The sequence below is a fragment of the Bubalus bubalis genome, chromosome 14 (genome assembly GCF_019923935.1).
Source record: "Bubalus bubalis isolate 160015118507 breed Murrah chromosome 14, NDDB_SH_1, whole genome shotgun sequence".
Taxonomy (NCBI): Eukaryota; Metazoa; Chordata; class Mammalia; order Artiodactyla; family Bovidae; genus Bubalus; species Bubalus bubalis.
In genome coordinates, this window is record NC_059170.1 from 4,600,180 (window position 1) to 4,624,370 (window position 24,191).

The 24,191-nt window shown below is 42.1% G+C and overlaps 3 protein-coding genes across 3 annotated transcripts in view; 2 read left to right on the plus strand and 1 right to left on the minus strand.

Annotated features, from left to right (window-relative positions):
• Window positions 1-3,546: 3,546 nt before the first annotated feature.
• MOCS3 (molybdenum cofactor synthesis 3) lies at window positions 3,547-5,274 on the minus strand. Its single transcript, XM_006044631.3, has one exon. It carries the CDS (start codon window positions 5,272-5,274, stop codon window positions 3,871-3,873), a length of 1,404 nt encoding a protein of 467 aa, XP_006044693.3. The 3' UTR covers window positions 3,547-3,870.
• A 235-nt stretch (window positions 5,275-5,509) lies between these two features.
• Window positions 5,510-22,897, plus strand: DPM1 (dolichyl-phosphate mannosyltransferase subunit 1, catalytic). The gene is made up of 9 exons (XM_006044630.3): window positions 5,510-5,723; window positions 8,730-8,829; window positions 12,638-12,671; window positions 14,165-14,241; window positions 14,319-14,344; window positions 16,066-16,161; window positions 19,247-19,315; window positions 21,324-21,438; window positions 22,546-22,897. The coding sequence occupies exons 1-9, from the start codon at window positions 5,563-5,565 to the stop codon at window positions 22,648-22,650; spliced, it is 783 nt and encodes a 260-aa protein (XP_006044692.1). The 5' UTR covers window positions 5,510-5,562; the 3' UTR covers window positions 22,651-22,897.
• The window catches only part of LOC102394710 (activity dependent neuroprotector homeobox), a 35,252-nt gene continuing 32,475 nt past the window's right edge, over window positions 21,415-24,191 (plus strand). Inside the window, exon 1 of the mRNA XM_025263284.2 lies at window positions 21,415-21,438. The gene's annotated coding sequence lies outside the window, so the exon portion shown is untranslated. The remainder of the gene's footprint in view (window positions 21,439-24,191) is intronic.

Genomic DNA, 24,191 nt, shown 5'->3' on the forward strand with positions numbered 1-24,191 from the left:
TCCGTCGTGTCTCTTTGCAACCCTATGGACTGTAGATCGCGTCTGTCCACGGGATTCTCCAGGCAGACTACTGGAACGGATTGCCATGCGCTCCTCCAGGGGCTCTTCCTACCCAGGGATCGAGTCCACGCCTCCTCAGTTCAATTCAGTTCAGTTCAACCCCATGGACTGCAGCACACCAGGCCTCCCTGTCCATCGCCAACTCCCAGAGTTTACTCAAACTCATGTCCATTGAGTTGGTGATGCCATCCAACCATCTCATCCTCTGTTGTCCTGACGACGAGATGTCATCTTCATCTCTTCCATGTCCCTTAGGTCTCCTGAATTGGCAGGCGGGTTATCACTACCACCACCTGGGAAGAGTGATGTAAGGCAACTTTGTTTTCTGGCCTCTGAGCTGTGGCTGAGAAAAACATCTTACTCTGCTTTATTGACTACGCCAAAGCCGTTGACTGTGTGGATCACAACAAAACTCTGGAAAATTCTTCAAGAGATGGGAATACCAGATCATCTTACCTGCCTCCTGAGAAATCTGTATGCAGGTTCAAAACCAACAGTTAGAACCAGACATGAACAATGGACTGGCTCCAAATTGGGAAAGAGGTACATCAAGATTGTATATTGTCACCCTGCTTATTTAATTTATATGCAGAGGATATCATGAGAAATGCTAGGCTGGATGAAGCACAAGCTGGAATCAAGATTGCCCAGAGAAATATCAATAACCTCAGATACGCAGACACCACCCTCATGGCCAAAAGCGAAGAGGAACTAAAGAGCCTCTTGATGAAAGAGGCTGAAAAAGCTGGCTTAAAACTCAACATTCAAAAAACTAAGATCATGGCATCCAGTACTATCACTTCATGGCAAACAGATAGGGAAATAATGGAAAACAGTGACAGACTTTTATTTTCTTGGGCTCCAAAGTCACTGCAGATGGTGACTACAGCCATTAAATCAAGATGCTTGCTCCTTGGAAGAACAGTTATGACCAGCCTAGATAGCATATTAAAAAGCAGACATTACTTCGCTGACAAAGGTCCGTCTAGTCAAAGCTATGGTTTTCCCAGTAGTCATGTATGGATGTCAGAGTTGGATCATAAAGAAAACTGAGCACCGAGGAATTGATGCTTTTGAGCTGTGGTGCTGGAGAAGACTCTTGAGAGCCCTTGGACCACAAGGCCTTTCTTACATTAATAAGCTGTCTTTGGCTGTGCTGGGGGGCCTCATCCTGGTGGTGTCTCCCGGTGTGGAGCGTGCGCTGTAGGGAGCGCGGGCTCTGTGGGTAGATGCCTAAGCTTAGCTGCCCCAAGACACGTGGGATCTTCCCAGACCAGGGATCGAACTTGTGACCCCTGCATTGGCCGGCAGATTTTTAACCACCGGACCACCATAGAAGTCCTGGCCCACAATGCTTTTAAACTTTAAAACTTGTACTCAGAGATGTAAACATTTTACTTTTATATCTGTGATTTCTGACAATTATAAGCTTGCATACAACAATCAGCTGGAGAAGAGAGGCTCCCTTTGGATATGTGGGTTGACGCTAATATATACTCATATGCCACATGTTCGCTTTTAATTTTGTTGTATATGTTGGAAGTTGGGCAGACTACCTGCCATTTCATGAAAATGCTGTTGCATAAGAAAACCAACATAAAATGCTGGAATAGATTAAAAGATAGAAAAGGTAAATTAAAGGGGAGTGATGGGGAGATGCTCTGTAGGTGTAAAGTCTCAGTCATGAAGGATGGGGGCTTCTGGAATGTGGTTTTGTACACATGGAGACTGTCAGGAGGGTGAAGTTTATGTGTTTGTTTGCCATGATTTAAAAAAAAAAAGGAATTCACAATGTTAACAGAAGAGAAAAAACACATAAGAATGTAGAAAAAGCATTTGATGCATTCAATGAAAACTCTTAGCAAACTGTAAATAGAAATTTAATCAGAGAGAGGTTATTTACCTACAGTAAAGCAATAACAGGTAATATTGGTCAAATATTCAAAGTTTTTCACCCAAAATTGTGGCGAGAAGAAATGTTTATTATTTCACTTTAATTCAATATTATATTTGGCATCCTGGCCACACAGTAAAGTCAAAAATAAAAATAATAGATTGAACACAGAAAAAAGGACAGGGGAGGGCAGAAAGTTGGGACTTGGACCTGAAGATTTCAAAGCAAGCCACACAACAGTTTAGAAATTTCTATTTGCACAACAGAAGGTGGAACCTGAAACTAAATCTAGAAAAAAAATCAGTGATTTATAAAAGAAACTGACAAACCACAAAGATGGTTTCTATCTTACTAGACTGTAAGTATCTTATTTGGCTATTAATTTGAAACTTAATAAAGTGACCACGTCCCAGGTAATTTTAATGTTTAAATAATTTATATTTTAAATATTGATTTCTCTATAAAAGGCGTCCAGAACCCCAGTCCTGGTTGGTGGCTTGTTACGTACAGGACTACAAAGTGGAAAGGTGGGTGATGGAAACCGAAATTATCTGCCCCCACCCCTCCACCGCCAAACATGTCTTCCATGAAATCAGTCCCTGGTGCCAAAATGGTTGGGGACCACTGCTCTAGAACGTATTTTAGCATTTGAAGTAGAAATAACACCCCCAAAAATGTCTTCAGTTCAGTTCAGTCGCTCAGTCATGTCCGACTCTTTTCGACCCTATGAATCGCAGCACGCCAGGCCTTCCTGTCCATCATCAACTCCCAGAGTTCACTCAGACTCACGTCCATCGAGTCAGTGATGCCATCCAGCCATCTCATCCTCTGGTGTCCCCTTCTCCTCCTGCCCCCAATCCCTCCCAGCATCACAGTCTTTTCCAATGAGTCAACTCTTCGCATGAGGTGGCCAAAGTACTGGAGTTTCAGCTTCAGCATCATTCCCTCCAAAGAAATCCCAGGGCTGATCTCCTTGCAGTCCAAGGGACTCTCAAGAGTCTTCTCCAACACCACAGTTCAAAAGCATCAATTCTTTGGCACTCAGCCTTCTTCACAATCCAACTCGCACATCCATACATGACCACAGGAAAAACCACAGCCTTGACTAGACGGACCTTTGTTGGCAAAGTAATGTCTCTGCTTTTGAATATGCTATCTAGGTTGGTCATAACTTTCCTTCCAAGGAGTAAGCATCTTTTAATTTCATGGCTGTAGTCACCATCTGCAGTGATTTTGGAGCCCCAAAAAATAAAGTCTGAATGTCTTAGTAAACAATAAACTGAGCTTAACTATTTTATCTGTAATCAATTAAGTTTACTACACCTTTCCAAGCATTAAAATGTACAATTTAAAGAGAGTAAACTTGGGAGCTTGCTTGGAAGTTCTATGGGGAAAGCACAGCTACTCCTAGGCCCTTTATTGAAGACCCATCCTCCTCCACCAGGGATGGCTGTCCGATTTCACTGAGGGCACAGCTTCGGGAGAAACGCTCATGGGAGCAGTGAAGGAGAAAGGAAACACCCGCCTAGCTAGCCAGGTCGGTCACATCAACCCTGGGGATCAAAGGGGCAAGTGTTACAACCAGATCGCCCTCACATCCTGAAAAGCTTTTTATTTTGGCGGGGGGAGGGGCGCAGGGCAGGCGAATGACCTCAATTTAAAACACACTACTTGCAACAAGTGCTGCAAACATAAGACAGGTCACAGGAACACTGTCATAACCCCAATAACTACATTATTCGATAAATTACAATTTAAAAGATTCTTATAAAAAGTAGTCCACCTAATCACAGGTACTGTAGAATCTCAGGCTCCTCCATACATTACTGGGAAAAAAATGCAAATAAATAAAGGTCAAAAAACTTTAGGTAACATGGCAACCCACACCCTTCGCTGGTCAGACTCCACGGGCCACCTCAGTACTGCGGAAACGTTTCATCGATTTTGGCAGCCCAGGCCATGAGCCCCCCCACAACGTCCTTAACTGTTACCGAGTCCAAGTCTGCCAAGGACTGCAAGATCTTCACGGCTTTCTGGGAATCATTGCCCAGTTTGCAAATTACATAAATGGGGACAGACGCCCCTTCCTGTGCGCCCTGCTTCCCTTCCCGGATGGCTTCTCCCAAGACTTTCAGGCTCTCCGCATCCCTCCGTTCCAAACTTTTCAAAGGGATGTGCAGGGCGTGAGGCAGACGACAGATGTCCACCTCAACTTGAGGCCTTACGTCCAGCAACAGGTGGGGTGACCTAGAATCCAGAAGTCGCTTATAGTCCATAACGGAAATCCGCTCCTCCGGGCTCAGCAACCGGAGGGAGCGGCACTTATCCGTGGCCGACGAACCGCAGAAGCTTTCGTAGTCCTGCAAGTCGGTCACGGTGGGCCGCTCCCCGCAGGCGGCACAGTCGGGCCTGCGCCTCCGCAGCCGGATACAGCGGAAATCGCCTCGGAGTGCGTCAAAAAGCAACATGCGGCCGCTGTAAGAGGGGCCCAGGCCCGCAGCGGTCTTCAGCACTTCCAACGCCTGCAGGCAGCCCAGGACCCCGGTGACCGCGCCGAGCACCCCGCCATCCGCGCAGCTAGTCACCGTCTCCGCCGGGGGTGGCCGGGGGAACACGCAGCGATAGCAAGGCCCCCCGCCGTAGTGGTAGACCGTGAGCTGGCCCTCGAAACGCAACGCGCTGGCGGACACCAGGGGCCGGCCGGCGAGCACACAGGCGTCGCTCACCAGGTAGCGGGTGGGCGCGTTGTCGGAGCAGTCGGCCACCACGTCGTAGCGGCGGACGAGGTCCAGCGCCGTGGCCGGCGTCAGCGCCTGGGCGTAGGGCACGCACTGCACCGCCGAATTGAGGCGGCGCAGGGCGGCGGCCGCCGAAAAGACCTTGGCTTGGCCGGCCAGGGCCTCGCCGTGCAGCACCTGGCGGGCCAGGTTGCTCGCTTCGACCACGTCGTAGTCCACGAGGCCCAGGCGGCCGACGCCGGCTGCGGCCAGGTACTGCGCCAGTGGGCAGCCGAGCCCCCCGCAGCCTACTACGAGTACGGCCGCGGCCGCCAGGCGCAGCTGCCCTTGCATGCCCAGCTCCGGCAGCACGAGCTGCCGGCTGTAGCGCCGGATCTCCTCTCGGGACAGGGCGGCCCTGGGAGGCAGGGGCGACATCGGAACCGAGCGCGCTGACTCCTGCCCCGCCGAAAGGGCCGCCGCCAGCCTCTGCTTCAGGGAACTCAGCTCCTCCTCACGCTGCGCGACTTCGGCCTGTAGGGCCAGTACCTCCTCCCTGGCGGCCATGCCGGGCCTCTTTCCGGAAGTCGTCGTGAAAGACATTTCCGTTTCCGGCTTTTCTTCGTCGCGAGGCCGGAGTAAACCAAAACAAAAACTTTATGGAGCTTGAGCCAGGTGATAAATAGATCTGCATTTCTTGCGCCACCCTCAGACTCAGTGAAAGACTCACAAGTTCTTACTATTTCCAAAGGAACCGCGAAACGATCTTTAGGAAGACTAGAACTCGTCCACATAGACCACCCCACCTTCTCGGGATTTGGTCCAGTCCAACCCGTCGCCTTCCGCTCCGCGTGACGTCTTTCCGTTTCCGACCTGTCGCGCAGTTCCGCCATGGCTGCCGAGGAAGCAAGTCGTAGCTCTCCTAGGTCTCGGCGGGAGCCGAAGGGGCGCGCCTCGCGGCAAGACAAGTATTCGGTGCTTTTGCCCACGTACAACGAGCGCGAGAACTTACCGTTCATCGTGTGGCTGCTGGTGAAGAGCTTCTCCGAGAGGTAGCGCGCCGGGCCGCCCTCCCCGAGGAATGAGATGAGCTGGCTTTCCGGGCCTGGGTGTCGGCCGTTGGCGGCTGCGCGAGGCGGCCCTGCCCGGCCTCTCTTCGGCCCCCGCGGGAGACCCTGGGGAGGACGCCACCCTGCGAGGAAAGCAGAGGAGGATTCCTCTGCGCTTCTCTTCGTCTCTCGGATTCTTAGTCCCGCCCTTGGGTTTTATAAAGCACTTCTTTATTGTACACTCTCCGACGGCCCTCCGCCCGCCTTTTCTTAGAAGGGCTGGCCACCCTTTTTAATGCCTGCGGGTCCGAAAACCTGACTTCGCTTCTCCCTCATCTAGACGATCGGGCGCTGTGGCCGGAGCCGGGACTCTGAGCGAGCCCGCTGTCTCCCGCCCCCGTTCCGAGGGCTTATGTAAGCAGGAGGTTTGGGCCCTGTGGGTTAGGGAGCTGCTGCTGGGCTGGGCAACCCTTCTGGAGAAGGAAGAAGGGCACACTCGCAGGTGGATGATTGATGTGATTGTTAAAAAAAAAAAACAACCAAAACTGGGCGGTGTTGATGTTGAGTTTGAAAATGTTTAAAGTTTTTCTTTTTTCTGTCTTCAGAAAATGCTGATATTAGTACGAATTACCTTGTTTTGGGGATCGTGTATAAATCTTTGATCTTTAGGTATCAGCACATACAAACTTCTCAAATTACAGTGCTTTGAAAATTAGATAATATCATATAGCTTATATTTTTCCAACCGAGTCTTCTCAATCGAGAACGAGTTATTTCCCAGACTTTTTTTGTTTTTCCTCTTTTGACGTTTTTTTAACAAATGAGAACGGAGACTTTGTTCACGACGTATTTGTAGTAAGTGCCCTTTACACATTCGTTCTTTTACTAGTATAGCCGAGGTAGTCTTCGCGGTCTAATTGCTGAGTCGGCAGACATGTGCTTAAGATTGGTAGTTAATGCCAAATTGCTGTCAAAAAAAAATTGTACCAGCTTAGAATTCTGCAACGTTCATCAGAGGGGGCCTTTATCCTCACGAACCAGCTAGCTTTATTAAACCTACATTGTGGGAAATACTGATAAGTAAAAAACACTGCTGTTTGATTATAATTATTTGAATCAAATCATTATCTTCACATTCATGGGTTTTCAAAGTTTTTATTCATGGCTCTTAACTTTTTAAAAAAATTTCTATTTTGATTTCTCAAACTCTTTTCCCAGTTAGAGAAACTGTCGTGTAGCTGATCTTGTCCTGGCTTGTTTCATAATTATACGGTGTTTTTTTTGCTCTGTTCTTTGATGTAGTGCAGTTTATCTTTAGTGATTTCTGGGTGGAGAATGAAGTTTAATGGGGAACAACTGTTTTCTTTTCAGGGGCAGTCAAATTACCTACAGTCCGCTCAGCTTGATTCCTTTAAGCTACCTCTTCCTCAGGTGGTCTTGGTGCTTTGAAGTGTAGAGGGGAGTAATTTTGCTTATGAATGACGTATCTCAGCACCACAAATAGAATCAACATCTTAACTGGTTTTGACTTGCAAAGCGCATGCCCAGATTTAGTGCCCTGTGGGGAACTGAAGTCGTCTTTGCTGTTAGAGAATAGATAGGCTGGGTTTTGCTTTCTTCCATGTGTGCTGGGGGGCTGACTTTTGTTTTTTTTAAAAGCATTGTAACAGTGGAGTGTGTTTTCTGGTGGTTTTCCGTGCATTTGTTTCTTAAAGCAGGACCAGAGGAAACATAATGTTGTGTTATGGGGGTTTATCTGTACCTCCTCTTTCCCCACAAGTTTACCAGTAAAGTTAACAAAAAGAATGTCTTCTTTAAGGGGGTGGTGGAAGATGTGATGGTGAGCACAGGTGCAGCCAAGTATTCTGCTGACTTGTTTTTTGAGTGCAAACTATCACGTGAAGTTAATGAGAACTATAGAAAGACTTTAATTCAGAAGCACTGACATCTTTTGTAGTTCTGTGCTTTTTATTTGATAGTGTGGGGTAATGGGTACAATTATTTGAAATAGTGGTATCAAAGACTGTCACCATCCTCAAGTGGGGTTTTTTTAAGGGTGAAATAAAATCAGATTCCTGATTCGTTATTTAAATCTGTTGGGGGTTAAAAAGAATAATCATCCAGAGCCACTCAGCTGACTTTGATACCTTTTAAATGTATTTTTGAAATAAAATTTCCCAAGTGGATAAGTAAGATTTCATATGATATCCTGTCATATATAAATACATGATCACTAATTTTTTTTAACAAAAGAATATGTTTCATGTGTGAGAATTTTAACATCTCAGGATTGTATTGGAGAAGGCAGTGGCACCCCACTCCAGTACTCTTGTCTGGAAAATGCCATGGACGGAGGAGCCTGGTAGGCTGCAGTCCGTGGGGTCGCTGGGAGTCGGACACTGAGCAACTTCACTTTCACTTTTCACTTTCATGCATTGGAGAAGGAAATGGCAACCCACTCCAGTATTCTTGCCTGGAGAATCCCAGGGACAGGGGAGCCTGTGGGGTCGCACAGAGTCGGACATGACTGAAGCGACTTAGCAGCAGCAGGACTGTATAGTAGCATTTTCCAGCAGCGGGGCCCAGCGATAGGCAAGAGTTGCTCTTGCTGGCCCCAGGGCACCTGGCGGGCTTCCCTTGTGGTTCAGCTGATAAAGAATCCACCTGGAATGTGGGAGACCTGGGTCCAATCCCTGGATTGGGAAGATCCCCTGGAGAAGGGAAAGGCTACCCATTCCAGTATTTTGGCCTAGAGAATTCCATGGACTCTATAGTCCATGGGGTTGCAAAGACTCAGACACGACTGAGCGACTTTCACTTACATAGTTTGGAAGTGACATTCTGAATATTTGACATTTATTTCAATTGATAATTGAAGTTTTCCTTGTTAATTAACATGGCAATAAATTACCACTTACACTAGGGAGGAGTTAGTGACTTTTAAATTGTTTTTTCATTTCAGACTACTGTCTCCAAGCAATACAAATTTAATTTTTTTTTTAATTTTAGTGGCTTCAACTATGAAATTATAATCATAGATGATGGAAGCCCAGATGGAACAAGGGACATTGCTGAGCAGTTGGAGAAGATCTATGGGTCAGACAGAATTGTAAGTCATTTTTCTATCATATCAATTATCTTTATATGGGGGAAAGATGATAAATGAACAGTGCTTAGATTCCATCTGTCTAGAAACTGAAAAGATAAAGAGCACTGATATATGCTTGGGATTTAGATACATTTTCATTGTGCTTGAGGTTTTACATACCTTTGGTATGTTGAGTCATTGGTAGATTTACAGCAGAACAGTGGGCCTTTGGATGAACTCTTTATGTCTGACTCTGCAGATCAGTTTCCTTGAAGGGCAGAATTAAAGCATGATACTGAATTCAGAAGTATTATAGAACTGGGGACTTCCCTGCTGACTCAGTGGTAAAGAATCCTCCTGCCAGTGCAGGAAGACTTGGGTTTGAACCCTGCGTCAGGAAGATCCCCTGGAGAAGAAAATGGCAAGCCACTCCAGTATTCTTGTCTGGAAAATCCCATGGACAGAGGAGCCTCGTGAGCTGCAGTCCGTGGCGTATCAAAAGAGTTGGACACAACTCAGTAACTAAACAAGTTTTAAAGCTAGGTTGCGGTTAGGAATGCGTGCCTTGATCTCTCTTGCTCACTTTCTCTAGGTGTTCTCGTCCTTTCAGTAGAGAATGCTGTCTGCAGCTAAAAGCTTGTAGCTGGGAAAGGTGACTGACTGTTTTCATGTGAAACATGATTTTTCAAAGAACCTGGCAGTTTTATCTGTAGGATAGTCTTGTGAAATAGACTGAGTTTCTAAGTCTTAAACTTTCTCACTGTACCTTAAAGCCTGTTGTTCTACAGGAGTAACATGGGCATTCTTATTTTTGATCAATGGTTTGGCTTTATGAATGCTGGAGTAGATTTTTTAGTTTACTTCAGCCAGTTCTTGGGCCAAAAACAGCTAAATCCAGATTTAATTAGAAAACACGTTTTAGACAGTATTTTATAATTTGCATAGATGAGAATTTCTCAGTCTTGGCACTACTGACCTTGGGACCTGAGGGGTCTTTGCTGTGAGGGACTGTCCTGTATGTTACAGGATGTTCAGCATCAGCCCTGGACTCTACCCACAAGAGGCAGCAGTGACCCCCGCAGTGCAGCAACCAGAAATACCTCTGGGCATCGTCAGACGTCCCTTTGCCAGCAAAATTACCACCTTGTGCCAAAGAGAGCCCATTGGTATATGCATAAAGAAGTCTCTTGGAGAACCTTTATTGATACTTGCACTTCAAGAAGCAGCAATTAAGCATCAAACAAAATAGACTCTGAGTTCACATATTCTTGATTAATCCCAATAATGAAATAATTTCTATGCAGTCACAGGAGAGCTTAGTTAATGAGAAGAGTTTAAAGGAAATGTGTTACACTCTCTTTTTTTGAATTTATTTGGCTGTGACAGGTCTTAGTTATGAAATAATTTCTATGCAGTCACAGGAGAGCTTAGTTAATGAGAAGAGTTTAAAGGAAATGTGTTACACTCTCTTTTTTTGAATTTATTTGGCTGTGACAGGTCTTAGTTGTGGTATGCAGGTTCTAGTTCCCAGACCAAGGATTGATCCTGGGCCCCCTGCATTGGAAGGTCAGAGTCCTAGCCACTGGACCATCAGCAAAGTCCCAGGAAATATGTTACGTTTATGTACAGTGTAAATCTATCCTGTGATGGAGCTTCCTTCCATCTCACAGGCACAATTCACAGAACTGTCACACCTCAGTCCTCTCTGAATATTTCCAGATGTACAAGCTTACAGAGGAGATAAAAGCTTAGATTTTCATCCTTTTAGCAGTGACTTTCAATAATGGTTGATTCATATTTTTGGCCAACAGTTCCTCAGTTCCTCTTTTATAGGTTTAGGGCCAACTGCACTTATTGACATAATGCATAGAGTATTCTTGCTATGTACTTCCATTTAACCTGGAAACATCAGCCTGACAGTGTTTTGAATCCTTTTATCTTTGAACCTCAACCTTGAGGTGTGATTTGATTGTGCCTGCTGAATTGACCTCAAATTCTAAAACAACATGGTCTTCAAAGAATTCTGCTTTCCTCATCAATCTAATAAAATTTAAAAGGATGAGGGAAAAAATAGCATTTACTGTCACGATTTCTGAGTGGTACCAGGGAAATTGCCTACTCATTATTTTATCACTTTAGGTCATTTAAGAAAATTACTGGGGGTGTGTGTGCATGTGTGACCAATAAGAAGCTATGCCGAAGATGGTACGTGCTTGCTTTTTAGGTCACACAAGTATATTCAGTTGGGGGGAAATTGAAGAAAAATTAGGAACCACCGTACAAAATCTCAGATAAAATATTCATAGATGCTTTGTTAGCTAGCCTTTCAAACTGACTGGAAGTAATATTTCAGGGGGGGGAAAAGATGGAGCTATTTAATATAAACCTTTGAAAATCTGAAAATTATAAATAATAAAATTATTCTTTGAAAATGAGTTTTTTTGTTTTTTTTTTTTTTAAAGCTAAAACACAGGGTTATAGAAAATCTAAGATAAACTGTAAAGAATTTGAGTTTTCAGTGCAAATACCAGATGAGGTCAGTATTCTGATGGTAACCGTCAAGCACAACATCAGATAAAACCTGACACGCCATTTGATTTTGCTTAGTGAATGGTAACTATCATGGATCACTGACTGAATGTCTGGCTCTCCTGTATACGAGCTCACCAGGCAGGAATGTACTTTGTCTTTGTTCCTCCTCTAGACCTACAGCAGCTTGCGTGTAGTTAAAAAGTGTAACCTGTTTGAATTAAATTGAAAATCCTTTGTTTGGAGGTTTGCAGTCTGAGGCCGTCTGCCTACATACTGCCCAGTGTCGGGAGTGGATAGGAAATGCTCAGTGGTGAATCTTCATCCCCCTACCTCAGAAACTTGGTGTCAAACACTGGCATTCTACTTTTCCAGAAATTTAGAGAAAAAAGGAAAGACCTAAATAAGTCAGGGTTTATATGTGAACCAGAAAGTGTAGAAAGACTTAATTGACAAGCAATAAGAGAGAGAAAGAAAATCTTTTAGGAATATAACCTGAAGTCATGTGAGTGGACAAATAGAGAGTGAAATAAGGTCATCTAAGCATAAAATCAAGATAAGTTGATGGAATAGCAACATTTAAAATCAAAGACGGAATTGAGAAAACAAGTATGGTTATCAAATATTCCAAAAAGGTATAAGTGAGTTAAATCCTCAGTTTTCTTAGGAAGGAATCAACAGATAGATTGAGAGAAGACATCAAAAGGAATCAAAAGATAGATTGAGAGAATGGCATCCCACTCAAGTACTCTTGCTTGGAAAATCCCATGGATGGAGGAGCCTGGTGGGCTGCAGTCCATGGGGTCGCTGGGAGTCAGACATGACTGAGCAACTTCACTTTTACTTTTCACTTTCATGCACTGGAGAAGGAAATGGCAACCCACTCCGGTGTTCTTGCCTGGAGAATCCCAGGGACGGGGGAGTCTGGTGGGCTGCCGTCTCTGTGGTCACACAGAGTCGGACACGACTAAAGTGACTTAACAGCAGACCAAAAAAATACATTGTTTTTTGGTGGGTAAAAACTCTAGCCCTTCCTCCACTGAGGAGGAAGGGCTAGAGTTTAAGATTTTGTCTGGGGTGGGGGGATTTGGGTAAAAGAATGTTACTTTTCCTTAAAAGCTGTTAAATTACTTGTTACTAAATGCATTTTTTATTTTGGCAAAAAAAGTTAGGCATATTCTGCTGTAAGTTCTAATAAATGCAGCAGTGTTTCTGTTAAAATGAGTGAGCACTTATTTCAAAAGAGTTTTTATTCGATTTTCGATTATTTGTGTTAAAATGCCATTTCTTATCCTTACAGCTTCTAAGGCCACGGGAGAAGAAGTTGGGGCTAGGTAAGCAGACCCTCTCACCCGCCCCCATACCTGCTCCTTAAATTGGTAAGATTCCCATGTGTAGTGTCCCAGTTTGGAACAGGGCCAAAATGCAGTGACCTCCTGTGATGATTTTTAATAATCTTAATGACATGTAGTTGGTTTAACTTGAATTGCCTGTATCAACCAAGGCCCTCTTAGGAAAACAGAGACTATTGTAAGTCTTTCAATATAAGGAATTTAATATAGAGAATCTGGTTACACCAGTGAAGGAATTCCTGAGAAGCCAAATGGAAGAGTGAGGTTACTCAGATTAGTAGCTACTGGAGGTCACTGCTACTCCCCCGGGGCTGGAGCAGCGATGGAAGAACTGGTGTTTTTAGAGCCGGGGACCCGGGCTACGTGCCCAGAGGAGCTCTAATGGTAGAGTCAGGGATACCTGGTGGAAGCGGGAGCTGAGGAGGGAATCTGGTCCATGCTGAGAGGCGGAGTAAGGGGGAGGACTCTTGGACTTTTCCCCTTCTGCTTGAAATCTCTCTTCCTGTGCTTCCCAAAGCTGTTTGGAAATCAGTTGACAAGAGAACAAATATAGTGCCCTGCGATATATTTAGAACAGAGAAGGGATCTAAGGGCAAACGTTTGGACCAGCACACTGCCTTAGCTGTAAGTCCTTGAACATTTCTTTAAACGTTTTTAAAAGGTATTTGTTTTTTTTTTTTTAAAAAAAAAGCTGTTCTGGTTTTACAATGTAAGAGGTTATAGAAAAATCTCGAACTCAATCTCGTTCTGAGATAAAAATCTTGAATGCCTTTATTTCTGTTGTCGGTCACAGTTGTTTTATGTTGAAAAGTGTTATTACTGAAAAATTGGGGGAGTGTGGAGGAAACACATTACTTGGAAATTGAGTATCTGCTGTCCTGAAGATGCTGGATTTCATGGCATGATCAAATGTTCTGAATATCTGAATCCAGAAGGTTCTTCGAGATGGAAGTAATCTTGAAACTGCCCTGAAAGCCACCAAGAATTATTAACCAGTCAGTGGCAATCTAAAAACCTATAGTCACTTCTTAACAGAAGTCAGAAGAGTTCAGCCTTGCTAATTAGATACGTGTTGGATTGGGGCTAGAGAACACAGGAATTCGCACCTCCTGTTCCTGACCAGTCACCCTTACCTGCCAAGTCCTTGAGGAACGTGAGGCATAAGCGTGGCTGAGTACTTGCTGGTTGCACCTGCGGCCCCAGATGCAGGCTTCTTGTGTACCGGCTTAAGGGGTGGGAGGCAGCCCCTGGGTAACTTTTGTGGGGCAGCGGTGATGGGAAGAGCAGAAGGAGAGAGACAGGTTAGGTGGGGGTCCAGGCATCACAAGATGGTGCCTAGGACTAAAGGGAGATGATAGTTCACTGTCAGCTGTGGAGGACTTTTCAGCGATGCTTAGCGGTTTCTTCCCTGTTTAGATGTGGACCTCAGCATTTCTGGTGACTTCCTTTAATGGGTACAGATGTTTTCATTTTAGGAACTGCATATATTCACGGGATGAAACATGCCACAGGCAACTACATAATTATCATGGATGCTGACCTCTCACACCATGTGAGTGCTATGCTTCTTTATTAGCTATTTATTATAGTCTTAGCCTATTTTACTGACCTGTTTATTCTTAATTTCAGCCAAAATTTATTCCTGAATTCATTAGGTAGGTATTTCTAATATTTGAAAGAATTATGATTCAAGTCATTTATCTTATATTGATTTTTTACTTCATTTTTCATTCATTAAAATGCTCATGCTGTTTTAAGTTTGCTATCAAAAATAAAACCAGTGTACAGATTTGAGGCATGTGAATATAGTTACAAGACTAAATGAAGTATTTTAGGGGCCCTGAGAGGACTAACTAAAAAATAATCCCTTTATTACCTAATTCTGTAAACACTAGAGAAAATTTCTATAAACCATTGTTAATTTCTGTAAATGCTATAGAAAAAGGTGAAAAACACCTTCCCTGTTAAATGGAATTAAACCCTGCATCAAAAGGATAAAATCCTATGAATAGATGGGTTTTATTTTAGGAATGAATGCCAAAATCAGGAATCGGTCAAAATAATTCATTTATCACATTAACAAAGGAGGCAGTCTGATGACGTCTATAGGTGCTAAAGGATATGTCATAAAATTCACTATCCATTTCTTCTTAAAATTTTAGTATAGAAATAGAAGGAAACCACTTAAACATACTGAAGACAACCTAGTGCTAAGTTAGAGGTGTCTTACCTTTTTACTTTTTGCTGCACCGCATGGCTTGGCCACCCACTCCAGTATTCTTGCTTGGAGAATCCCATGGACAGAGGAGCCTGGCAGGCTACAGCCCATGGGGTCACAAGAATTGGACGCGACTTAGCGACTAAACCACCACAGCTTGTGGGATCTTAGTTCCCTGACCAGGGATTGAACCTGGGCCCTCAGCGGTGAAAGCAGGAGTCCTAACCACCAGTGGATTTCCCCATGAAACTTACCAAGTGATGAAATGTTGAATTAATTTTCAATAAACTCATCGGTGACTGTAGGTATACCAGATGTCATTAAACATGGAAATTTTAAGTAATGTTATAACATAAGAATTTAGCATATATCGGTAAAGGGTACACAATTCTATTTATTTACAGGTAATGTAAAAACATTTTTAGAAAATCTAAGAGACCTTGACACCTTTCAGAAAAAGAACCTGGGAGCTGTTCTGAACATAAACTAAACAGAAAAACAGAGTCGGGTCGTGTCACCAGCCTGTTTAGAATGCTTCCAGGAACTCCTGTGAACACGTGGAGAATCCACACTCCTTTACTTGCATTCAAACCACTCTGTGAAGTGGTCCCTGCCTTGCGATCTGAACTCATCCTCTGCCCCCGCTTGTCTGAAGTGCCGTGTCACAGCTCCTTAATGTCAACTACTTCTCTTTTGATCTCTGCATAGTCACCTCAAAAATACCTTCTCTGCTTAGATCACCAGTACCCCAAAACTCCTTTGACCTGATAAGGCAGTGGAACCAGTGGACTAGAAAATGGGTGAAAGATGCAAACAGGCCATATGTAGAAGAAATCCAAATGGCTAATAAAAACCTAAGAGAAGATACTCACCCTGGGATGTAGTCAGAGAAATGCAATTAAAATAACCATGTGTTACATGTTTACTACCCATTCGTTTTTCAAAATTAAAAACCTATGAAGCAATACACCCAGCACCAATAAGATGGTAGAAAATGGACACAAGTGTTGGCTGGAAGAAGTGTGAGTTACTGCAGCCTTTTCAGAAAGGAATTTCTTGTGATATCTGTTGGAATCAAAAATACGAGCTTTGCTTTAGCAATTTCATTGAAAGCTCAGCAGCTTTTTTAAATTGACAGCTAATTTATTTTTTCTACAGGAAGCAAAAGGAGGGTAATTTTGACATTGTCTCCGGAACTCGCTACAAAGGAAATGGCGGTGTATATGGCTGGGATTTGAAAAGAAAAATAATCAGGTATATACATATAGAAAGTATTTGGATTAAATTACCATGTGGGGTTTGTGAAATCAGATTGTGATTTCCAAAAAATATTCCCAGGTAGCTTCTTACCTATAATCTTTCCTGTGTTAGAGTATTTTATTTTGGATGCTTTTCACTTGGGGAAAATCTGCATAAACCCTTGAACCTTTCATAGAAATTATCTAATTCAGCAAAATTTATTCTGTGTGAACCTTCAGCTCTAAGTGAATTATTCATCTATTTTTGGATTAAATATATAACTTTTCAATATATATTTTTCTAATAATTTAAGATACATCATGATTTCAGCTTTTACTAAGAAACATAAAGTGGTGAACCTTTGGAGGCAGACTTGGGTTAAACTCCTGATTCTGTCATTTAAATTATCTGTGTCCCCTTGCATATCTTGCCTTTTCTAAGCTTCATTTTCCTCATGATAAAATGGAAGTAAAACAAGCTGTTTCAGTTTTTTGTTACAGCGTAACAGACCATCCCAAAGCTAAGTGACTTAAAACAAATTTATTATTTCTCTAAATTCTTTGGTTTGGCTACTGGTTCCTCTGCTGACTTCACCTGGGCTCATTTATGCAGTTTCCTTCGGCTTGAGGGTGAGCTGTGCTGGTAGCTCCAAGATGGCCTCATTCATATGTTGAGCACACGGTACTGGTTGTTGACTGGGCCCACCTCAGTTCTCCTGCACGTAGCGGCTCGCCTGGAAGGCTGGGTCGGCTGCCTTAGGTGCCTCCTGCGGGCCCCACCCGGAGGCACCACGGCTGCAGCTGCAAGCACTCCTGGGTGCTCCGCTCTGGGGCTGACACCACTTGAAACTTTGGTCAGAGCAAGCGCGTAATCAAGGGATGCGGAAATAGAATCCCCCTCTTGATGGGAAGACCCACAAACAATTTTTGACATTTAGTCTATCTCACCTAGGTTGTTGGACAGTGATGTTTCAATCTCTAAAAGATCTACTTAGCTTATTGCTTTTTTGTGTAACAACATAACTAAATTCTTACTAATAGTACTTGTATAAATTCTTACTAATAGTATAAATTCTTACTAATAGTACTTTTTATCACTCACTCCATTCCTATCAAAGGTTCTCTTAGGTTCAGTTTTGCCTCTTAACTGTGAAACTTAAAACGTGTAAAAGCCTCAATCTTCAGTGAAATGAAGGGGTTAGATAAATGAGCAGTTTTCATTCTTTCTGAGGATCAGAATCATGTAGGAGGAAATTATATACGTCTGCTCCCTATTCATCCTCCCCTCCTTTGTGCATACACACTTTGGAGACCATTTGAATGGATCTCCAGGGATGGTGCGAAAGCCTCAGTAGTTTTCACGGGTTCCCAGAGGATTCTGTTGTGCAGCCATGGTTGAGACCAGCAAGTCAGTGAGATCACTGACTCAGGCCTCTCTGAATTTGGTCATTAAAACTAATATTTAAAATCAGGGAGTCCCAGTGAGAGACAGTCTACAACTTTTGGTTGGATCATTTAGTTGTATTGAGTTGTATCCGTCATGACTTCTTAATGTCTTCACTGACTTTGTAGTAAAAACTGGTGAGAAAGATTATGTATCACTTGCTCAAGGTCTCATTTTTATGGTCCGGAACCTGAATTTGAACCCAAGTCTGTGACTCTAGCTGTTATTTTCATTGTTGTTGTTCAGTCATGTCCAGCTGTTTGGGACCCCGTGGACTTGCAGCATTTTGGTTAAAGACCCCAATTTTAAAATGCATTACCTTGAATAGATGTATAAATATATCCATACATATGCACCACATACACATAAATACTCTCACATTCCTTGGGTCAAATTCATTTTGTGGGATAAATTATGTCTTAAAATGTTTTTGTAACGATCAGAAGCAAATTGAAGGGGGGGGGGGGGGATGAGTATGTTTTTGTTAGCCATTATCCCAACTATATCCCTAGCTGTGTATTTTATATGAAATAGGCTCTCCTGAGGAGCACCTTGATGGTTCCCCTGGCCTTGGAGAGAAACTTTTTTCCACCCTGCTTCCCTGCCACCTTCCCTCCCTCCAGAACTAGTTTTCTGAATCTGAGCACACTAAAACAGCTGCAGTACCAAAGTCATTTTTTCCAAGTGTACTTTACATCTTTTTGAAATGTTAATAATAGCTATTCGTCAGTAATAGCTTATAATTGATTGATACTTAGTTGTGCTTGAAGCACAGACCCTAAAGTCATTGCTACGGGCTGAATGTTTCCGAATTCATGTGTGCCTTACCCTGGGAGTGTTGGTGTTTGGAAATGGGGTTTCGGAGAGGTAAGTGGGTTTAGATGAGGTCCTGAATGTGGGTGGGGCACTGTTGGTGGAATTAGTGCCCTTTCAAGAAAAAAGCGGGAAAGCCTGGCCCTTCCCCTCCTCCACCCTCCATGTGAGCACACACCAAGAAGGCACCATTTGGAGGCTAGGGACAGGATCCTCACCAGGAACCAAGTTTACAGCACCTTTATCTTGGACACTTCAGCCTGCAGAACTGAGAATTGAGTATCTGTTGTTTAAGTCACCCAGTCTGTGGGTTACAGAAGCCCAAGCAGAATGGATAATCTCAGAGTAGAGGTCAGTTTCCAGAGATGGCCAAAACCCCAAACCCTTTCCCACCTTCACCCTTAAAAAAAAAAGAACTGTTTTAATGCAAACTGAGATTGGAAACAGCCCTCCTTTGGTGATTTGAATCTGAAAAAGAAGCTTAAAATCCCTGATAGATCACTTTTCCTGTCTTGACAGATGTTTGTAATCCTAAGTTCTGACTATTGGCAGATATGCGAGTGGAGTTAAAACTCTATTACCATTCTTACCGAGTGTTTGGAAAATGATTGTTTTATAGGTCATGTCCACATGTCACATTCAAAGAATAAAAAAATACCTATTCAAAGAGTAAAAAACGAGAACTATCAGATCTCCTTTCACTGACAAATCCTTACTTTGTTCCATAGAGTTAACATTTTTCTTGCATTTTTGAAATTAGTATAGCATTTTTAGCACTCTGCATTTGGCTGTATTTCTTTCGTGTAGGAACTGTATTTTATAAAGAAAACCTTTTCTTTGACAGCCGTGTGGCCAATTTTATAACTCAGATTTTGCTGCGACCAGGAGCATCTGATTTAACAGGAAGTTTCAGGTACCGTGAAAACTTGTAACTGTATATTTTCTACTATTTACAATTTCTTGCCTAAATCTTTTGCTTTATAATGACTTACTTAAAACCTTTTCATTTCTACCCCATTTTTGTTCTGGAATACTAAAAAAGGCAGATTGAAGTTGTTAGAGGTGCTAATGAATCCTAAACATCTTCTTAAGGGAAATACTGTACTTTTTAAAGAGCAGGAACGACACGCCGGTGTGCTGACAGTGAGTGTCACCGCCCAGCCCTTGAGGGGCCTGAGGTGACCACTGACTGCTCATTCAGAACATCACTTCTTATCTAAGTGGTGCAAAGCCTCCTGCTAGATCCTTGGGATTTTTAAATTTTTGCTTGTTTATTGGTGTTTGTGTAATTTTAGACTTGATACAGTAGGTTATTTTGTATGATGGTGCCAGAGGACTGCCAGATTTTTTTTAATCTCTGAAACTAAAATGTCTCCTCATCTCCTTTAAGATCCAGACTCCATGCACTAGTTACTACATTATATTACCTGGTATATGCTTCTATCCATTAAGTGTTGATTCTTTTGACCTTTGATAGAACACATGTGCGCATGCTCAGTCACTTCAGTCGTGTCCAATTCCTTGCGACCCCATGGGACATAGCCCAGCAGGCTCCTCTGTCCAAGGGATTCTCTAGGCAAGAATACTGGAGTGGGTTACCATGCCCTCTTCCAGAGATTTTCCCAACCCAGGGATCAAACCTGGATCTCCTGCATTGGGAAGCCCTTGTTAAAACACACAAATACAGAAATTAGGAGCCTGCTGTTGAAGGTAATGAATACTTCAAATGCAGCTGCAAGTCTGTTGGATAGCAGTTCAGAAACAGTAAAAGAGAGTCAGAAGTGAAGAGAGGAGCCATCACAAATTAGAGGTCAGATAATGAAAATGAAACCTCTCTAGAATTAAGATGTAAGTTGTTTTGAAAGCACAGTTTAGTGTATGAAAGATAGCTACAGACCCATATATACATCCTTCAGTTCCACACTTCGAGGCAGATGAATATATGAAGCCCATATGTGTTACAGTGATTTTGAATGAAGACCCAGGGTAGCTTAGTTGGTTGTGGAGATGGGGACTTTGCTTTGGGCCCTAGTTCCCCTAGTCACTTCATCACCTAGCTCTTTCTCTCATAGCTTTCTCAAAAACTAAAAGAAAAAAGGTAGAAATTGCTGCCTTTGTATACACTGAGGCTCAGGGGGAATTATTTTTTTAACCTCAGTGACTGAAAACAGAGCTCCCGAAGAAGATTGAGTTCACCCATAGGACTTCCCCGCTCTTGTCTCTCTTTGTAAACCTGATGAGCTTTGCCTTTGGCCTGCAGTCCCTCTAAAGTTAGGGTGTGCATTCATCTGTCTTAATTGTCTGACTGTGACCTCAGTCACTGATAGCTGGTTCCCGCCAGTACTGCCTCTATCTTGTGATCCCTACTTCCTGTCTCTAACTTAACCAGGCTCCACCTAGAGGGACTTAGTTTATCCCAGGAATTTATTTAGATCTCAGGAAATAGAAACTTCATAGATACTTATGAGGAAACACCTGATAATTACTTCTTTCTTGTCATCGAGTTTATATTGTACTTCATTATCTATCAACTCTGTTGTCCCAGTATTTGAAACAGTTTCTTCCTTTTCAACTTTAAATTTCAAGAAAAATATTGAAACTGCAAACAATGGGCGGTTTTGCTCCACATGATTCACTTTACCATATTTTAATAATTTCTAATAGTGTGATAGGAAGATAACTCTTTAAAAGATACTAAGGATTCATTTTCACAATTGTCCTAAATTATTTACCAAATATTTTTATGGCCTTTCCAGTTCAAGATAAATGTATCATAATCATCAACTGTGAGAACTTTTCTGTAGACAAATGGCCAGTGAAAGTTAAGTTTTTATAAATACCAGTGAACTTTTGGAAAGGTCAGGATACATGTAGGCATGTATATTTATCGAGGTGTTCATATACATTTTAATTTCTTATAGGTTATACAGAAAAGAAGTTTTACAGAAATTAATAGGAAAATGTATTTCTAAAGGCTACGTCTTCCAGATGGAGATGATTGTTCGAGCAAGACAGCTGAATTATACTATTGGCGAGGTATGTAAAGAGTGTCAATTCCTCATAAAGAAACAAGGTTTAGACTTTTTATAATAAAAGGTTAATTTTCATAAACTACTGAGTAAATGTGGAAGGCTTCCAGGTGTCCATGCAAAAGAGTGAAAATTCACATTCTTTTAAAATTAATATATTTGACATACCAAGATCTAAAGCTTAACAGAAGGCAGTGTCCCCTTTAAATAAATAAAAGTGACGGTATCTTCATCCTTGCTTTTTCTTCTGACCGCTCAGCATTATGGGGTGAGTCTGTTTTCTGCTTTCCCCTAGTCTTGGCCGTCAGCCACCTACTCAAGTTAAAAATGAACGGGTGGGACCTCCCTGGTGGGCCAGTGGCTAAGACTCCCGTTTCCACTGCAGGGTGCACAAGTTTGATCCCTGGTAGGGGTACTAAGATCCCACATGGCACGTGGCCAAAATTAGTTAATTTAAAAAAAAAAAAAATGCCTGGTGAATCCCTTTTGCCCTATGGTCTATGAGTAAATGCAAAGGGCAGGGATTGGAGGAGCAGTTTAACACTCTTATTCAGAGCAAGAAAATAGCTAACTGGAATGCTACTGCTCTTGTGGAAGTTGTAAGATTTTTTAGCTTAGTGCTAAAATAGGGACAGCTGAACTTGATGGTGGAGAAGGGGATGGCAACCCACTCCAGTATTCTTGCCTGGGAAATCCCATGGACATAGGAGTGTGGTGGGCTAGAGTCCATGGGCCGCAAAGAGTCGGGCGTGACTGAGCAACTAACACTAAACTTGATGGACTACTGGAAAAATTCAGGCCATTTTACTTTTGGAGGATAATTTTTCCTTGAAGTTTGAGTAAACCAACTTAATATTCAGGATCAGTGCCTTTCAAAACAGTAGATTTGGTTCATATGACCTATTTTAAGATAATAAAATGCATATTATGTTTAATTTTGAAGACTTGGAGATGCAGGTGGTTACTGTAAGAATCCCATAATTTGTACTTACCTTGAAGGACTTGCTAGCAGAGGAACAATCTTGTTTCTGTTGTATGAGTAATTGTTGTACGCCTGCTATACTTCTTTTCTCATATTTTTGAAGACTCACTTAACATATATTTTTTTAACTAGGTTCCAATATCATTTGTGGATCGTGTTTATGGTGAATCCAAGTTGGGAGGAAATGAAATAGTCTCTTTCTTGAAAGGATTACTGACTCTTTTTGCTACTACATAAAAGAAAGTTATTCATTTATACTTAATCATGTTCAATTCAGTTTAAACATGGAAAAAGCCTGGTTGCTGATTTTTATAAAATGTACTCTTAGAACATAAATCATAAGGTAAGGCAAGTCTATTTTCTGGAGAAACTCCATTTTATATGTCAAATTAAATTAGAAAAATGAGCAGTGTTCTCAGTTTTCGTTTACATGTTGCTGTATTAAGACCTATAAATAAAGGTATATGGAATTTCTGCATAAAAATACTGCTGCTTTCATTAAAGTATACAAATGCAGGATTTCTTACCTGGGGAAGATTTTGAAAAAGACTGGATTCATACCTAATACATGTCAGAAGTAAGATGAGTGCTAATCATATTCATGAAATATACATATGGCTGTTTCTATATGAACTGAAAAATACACACCTCTCCTGCTCTTTTAAAGTGTACCCCAAATTTCTTAAACCAGATAATACATTTAGAACACAATTTAAATTTGGGTCTTTGTAGCTGTTGACTTGATAGAGCATTTTACCTGTCTGAGCAAGTCTGTTTAAAATACATATTATGCATTGGAAGCAACAACATTTTATTGCATAGTTGTTTTTTTCTCTTCTGGGCACAAACTTCTTTCAGTAAAGATAAACATTGATGACATTAAGGCATAAATCTAGCTGCTGTAATAATTTTTATTTTTTGGCCAAGTCATGAGGCCTGTGGGATCCTACTTCCCCAACTAGGGCTTGAACTGGAGTCCCTGGCAGTGAAAGCACCACGTGCTAACCACTGGACTGCCAGGGAATTACCACCAGTAGTAATTTTTAAACAACTGTTTTTTCCCTCAAAATAATTTGTTTCCATGTTATTTCAGGACCCTTAACAAAGCATACATAATATGAGTGAATCCCCTAGATGTCTTCTTTTGAGGAAACTGTTCTGCAAGTTAAAAGGTTGTTCAGTAAAGCCAGCACAGATACTCTGTTTACCCATTTTAAGTAGGTATTGCAAATAAGATCTTACTGCAAATAAGTTTCCGATTATAACATAGCTTTTAGATCATGTAGTATCTTTTAAAATTTTGAGTGCGACATACTTTAAGCAAATAAGCTTAAAATCAAGTTGACTTTTCCTTTACAAGTAAAAGGGAGAGGTGTCTCTAAATGAGATAAACATATTTAGTGGACAGTATTTCTCTGACTACATTTTCCTAGTTTAATTTGGCTGCTAAAGCAATTTAAAATCTGATTTTTTCATTTGCATTCCCAACAGATCTTAGCAGAAATGAATACCAGAGTATACAACCTTTGGTGTCATTTTGAACATTACCTGTTCCGAGGTTGAATACACAGGACATGTTCTAAGAAGGGCCAGTACTATTCTGTCTCCCTTTTGTGCAGAGCCCACCATGGACCCCTCGGGGAAATAACTTCTCTCATCACTGATAACAGCTAGAAAATTTATCATCACTGATGTGAAATTAGTTTTAAGATAACAACTACTTTTTTGTATGTTTTCTTTTTCATCTAAATCCAAAGTTAAATCTTTATTGTCAGCTA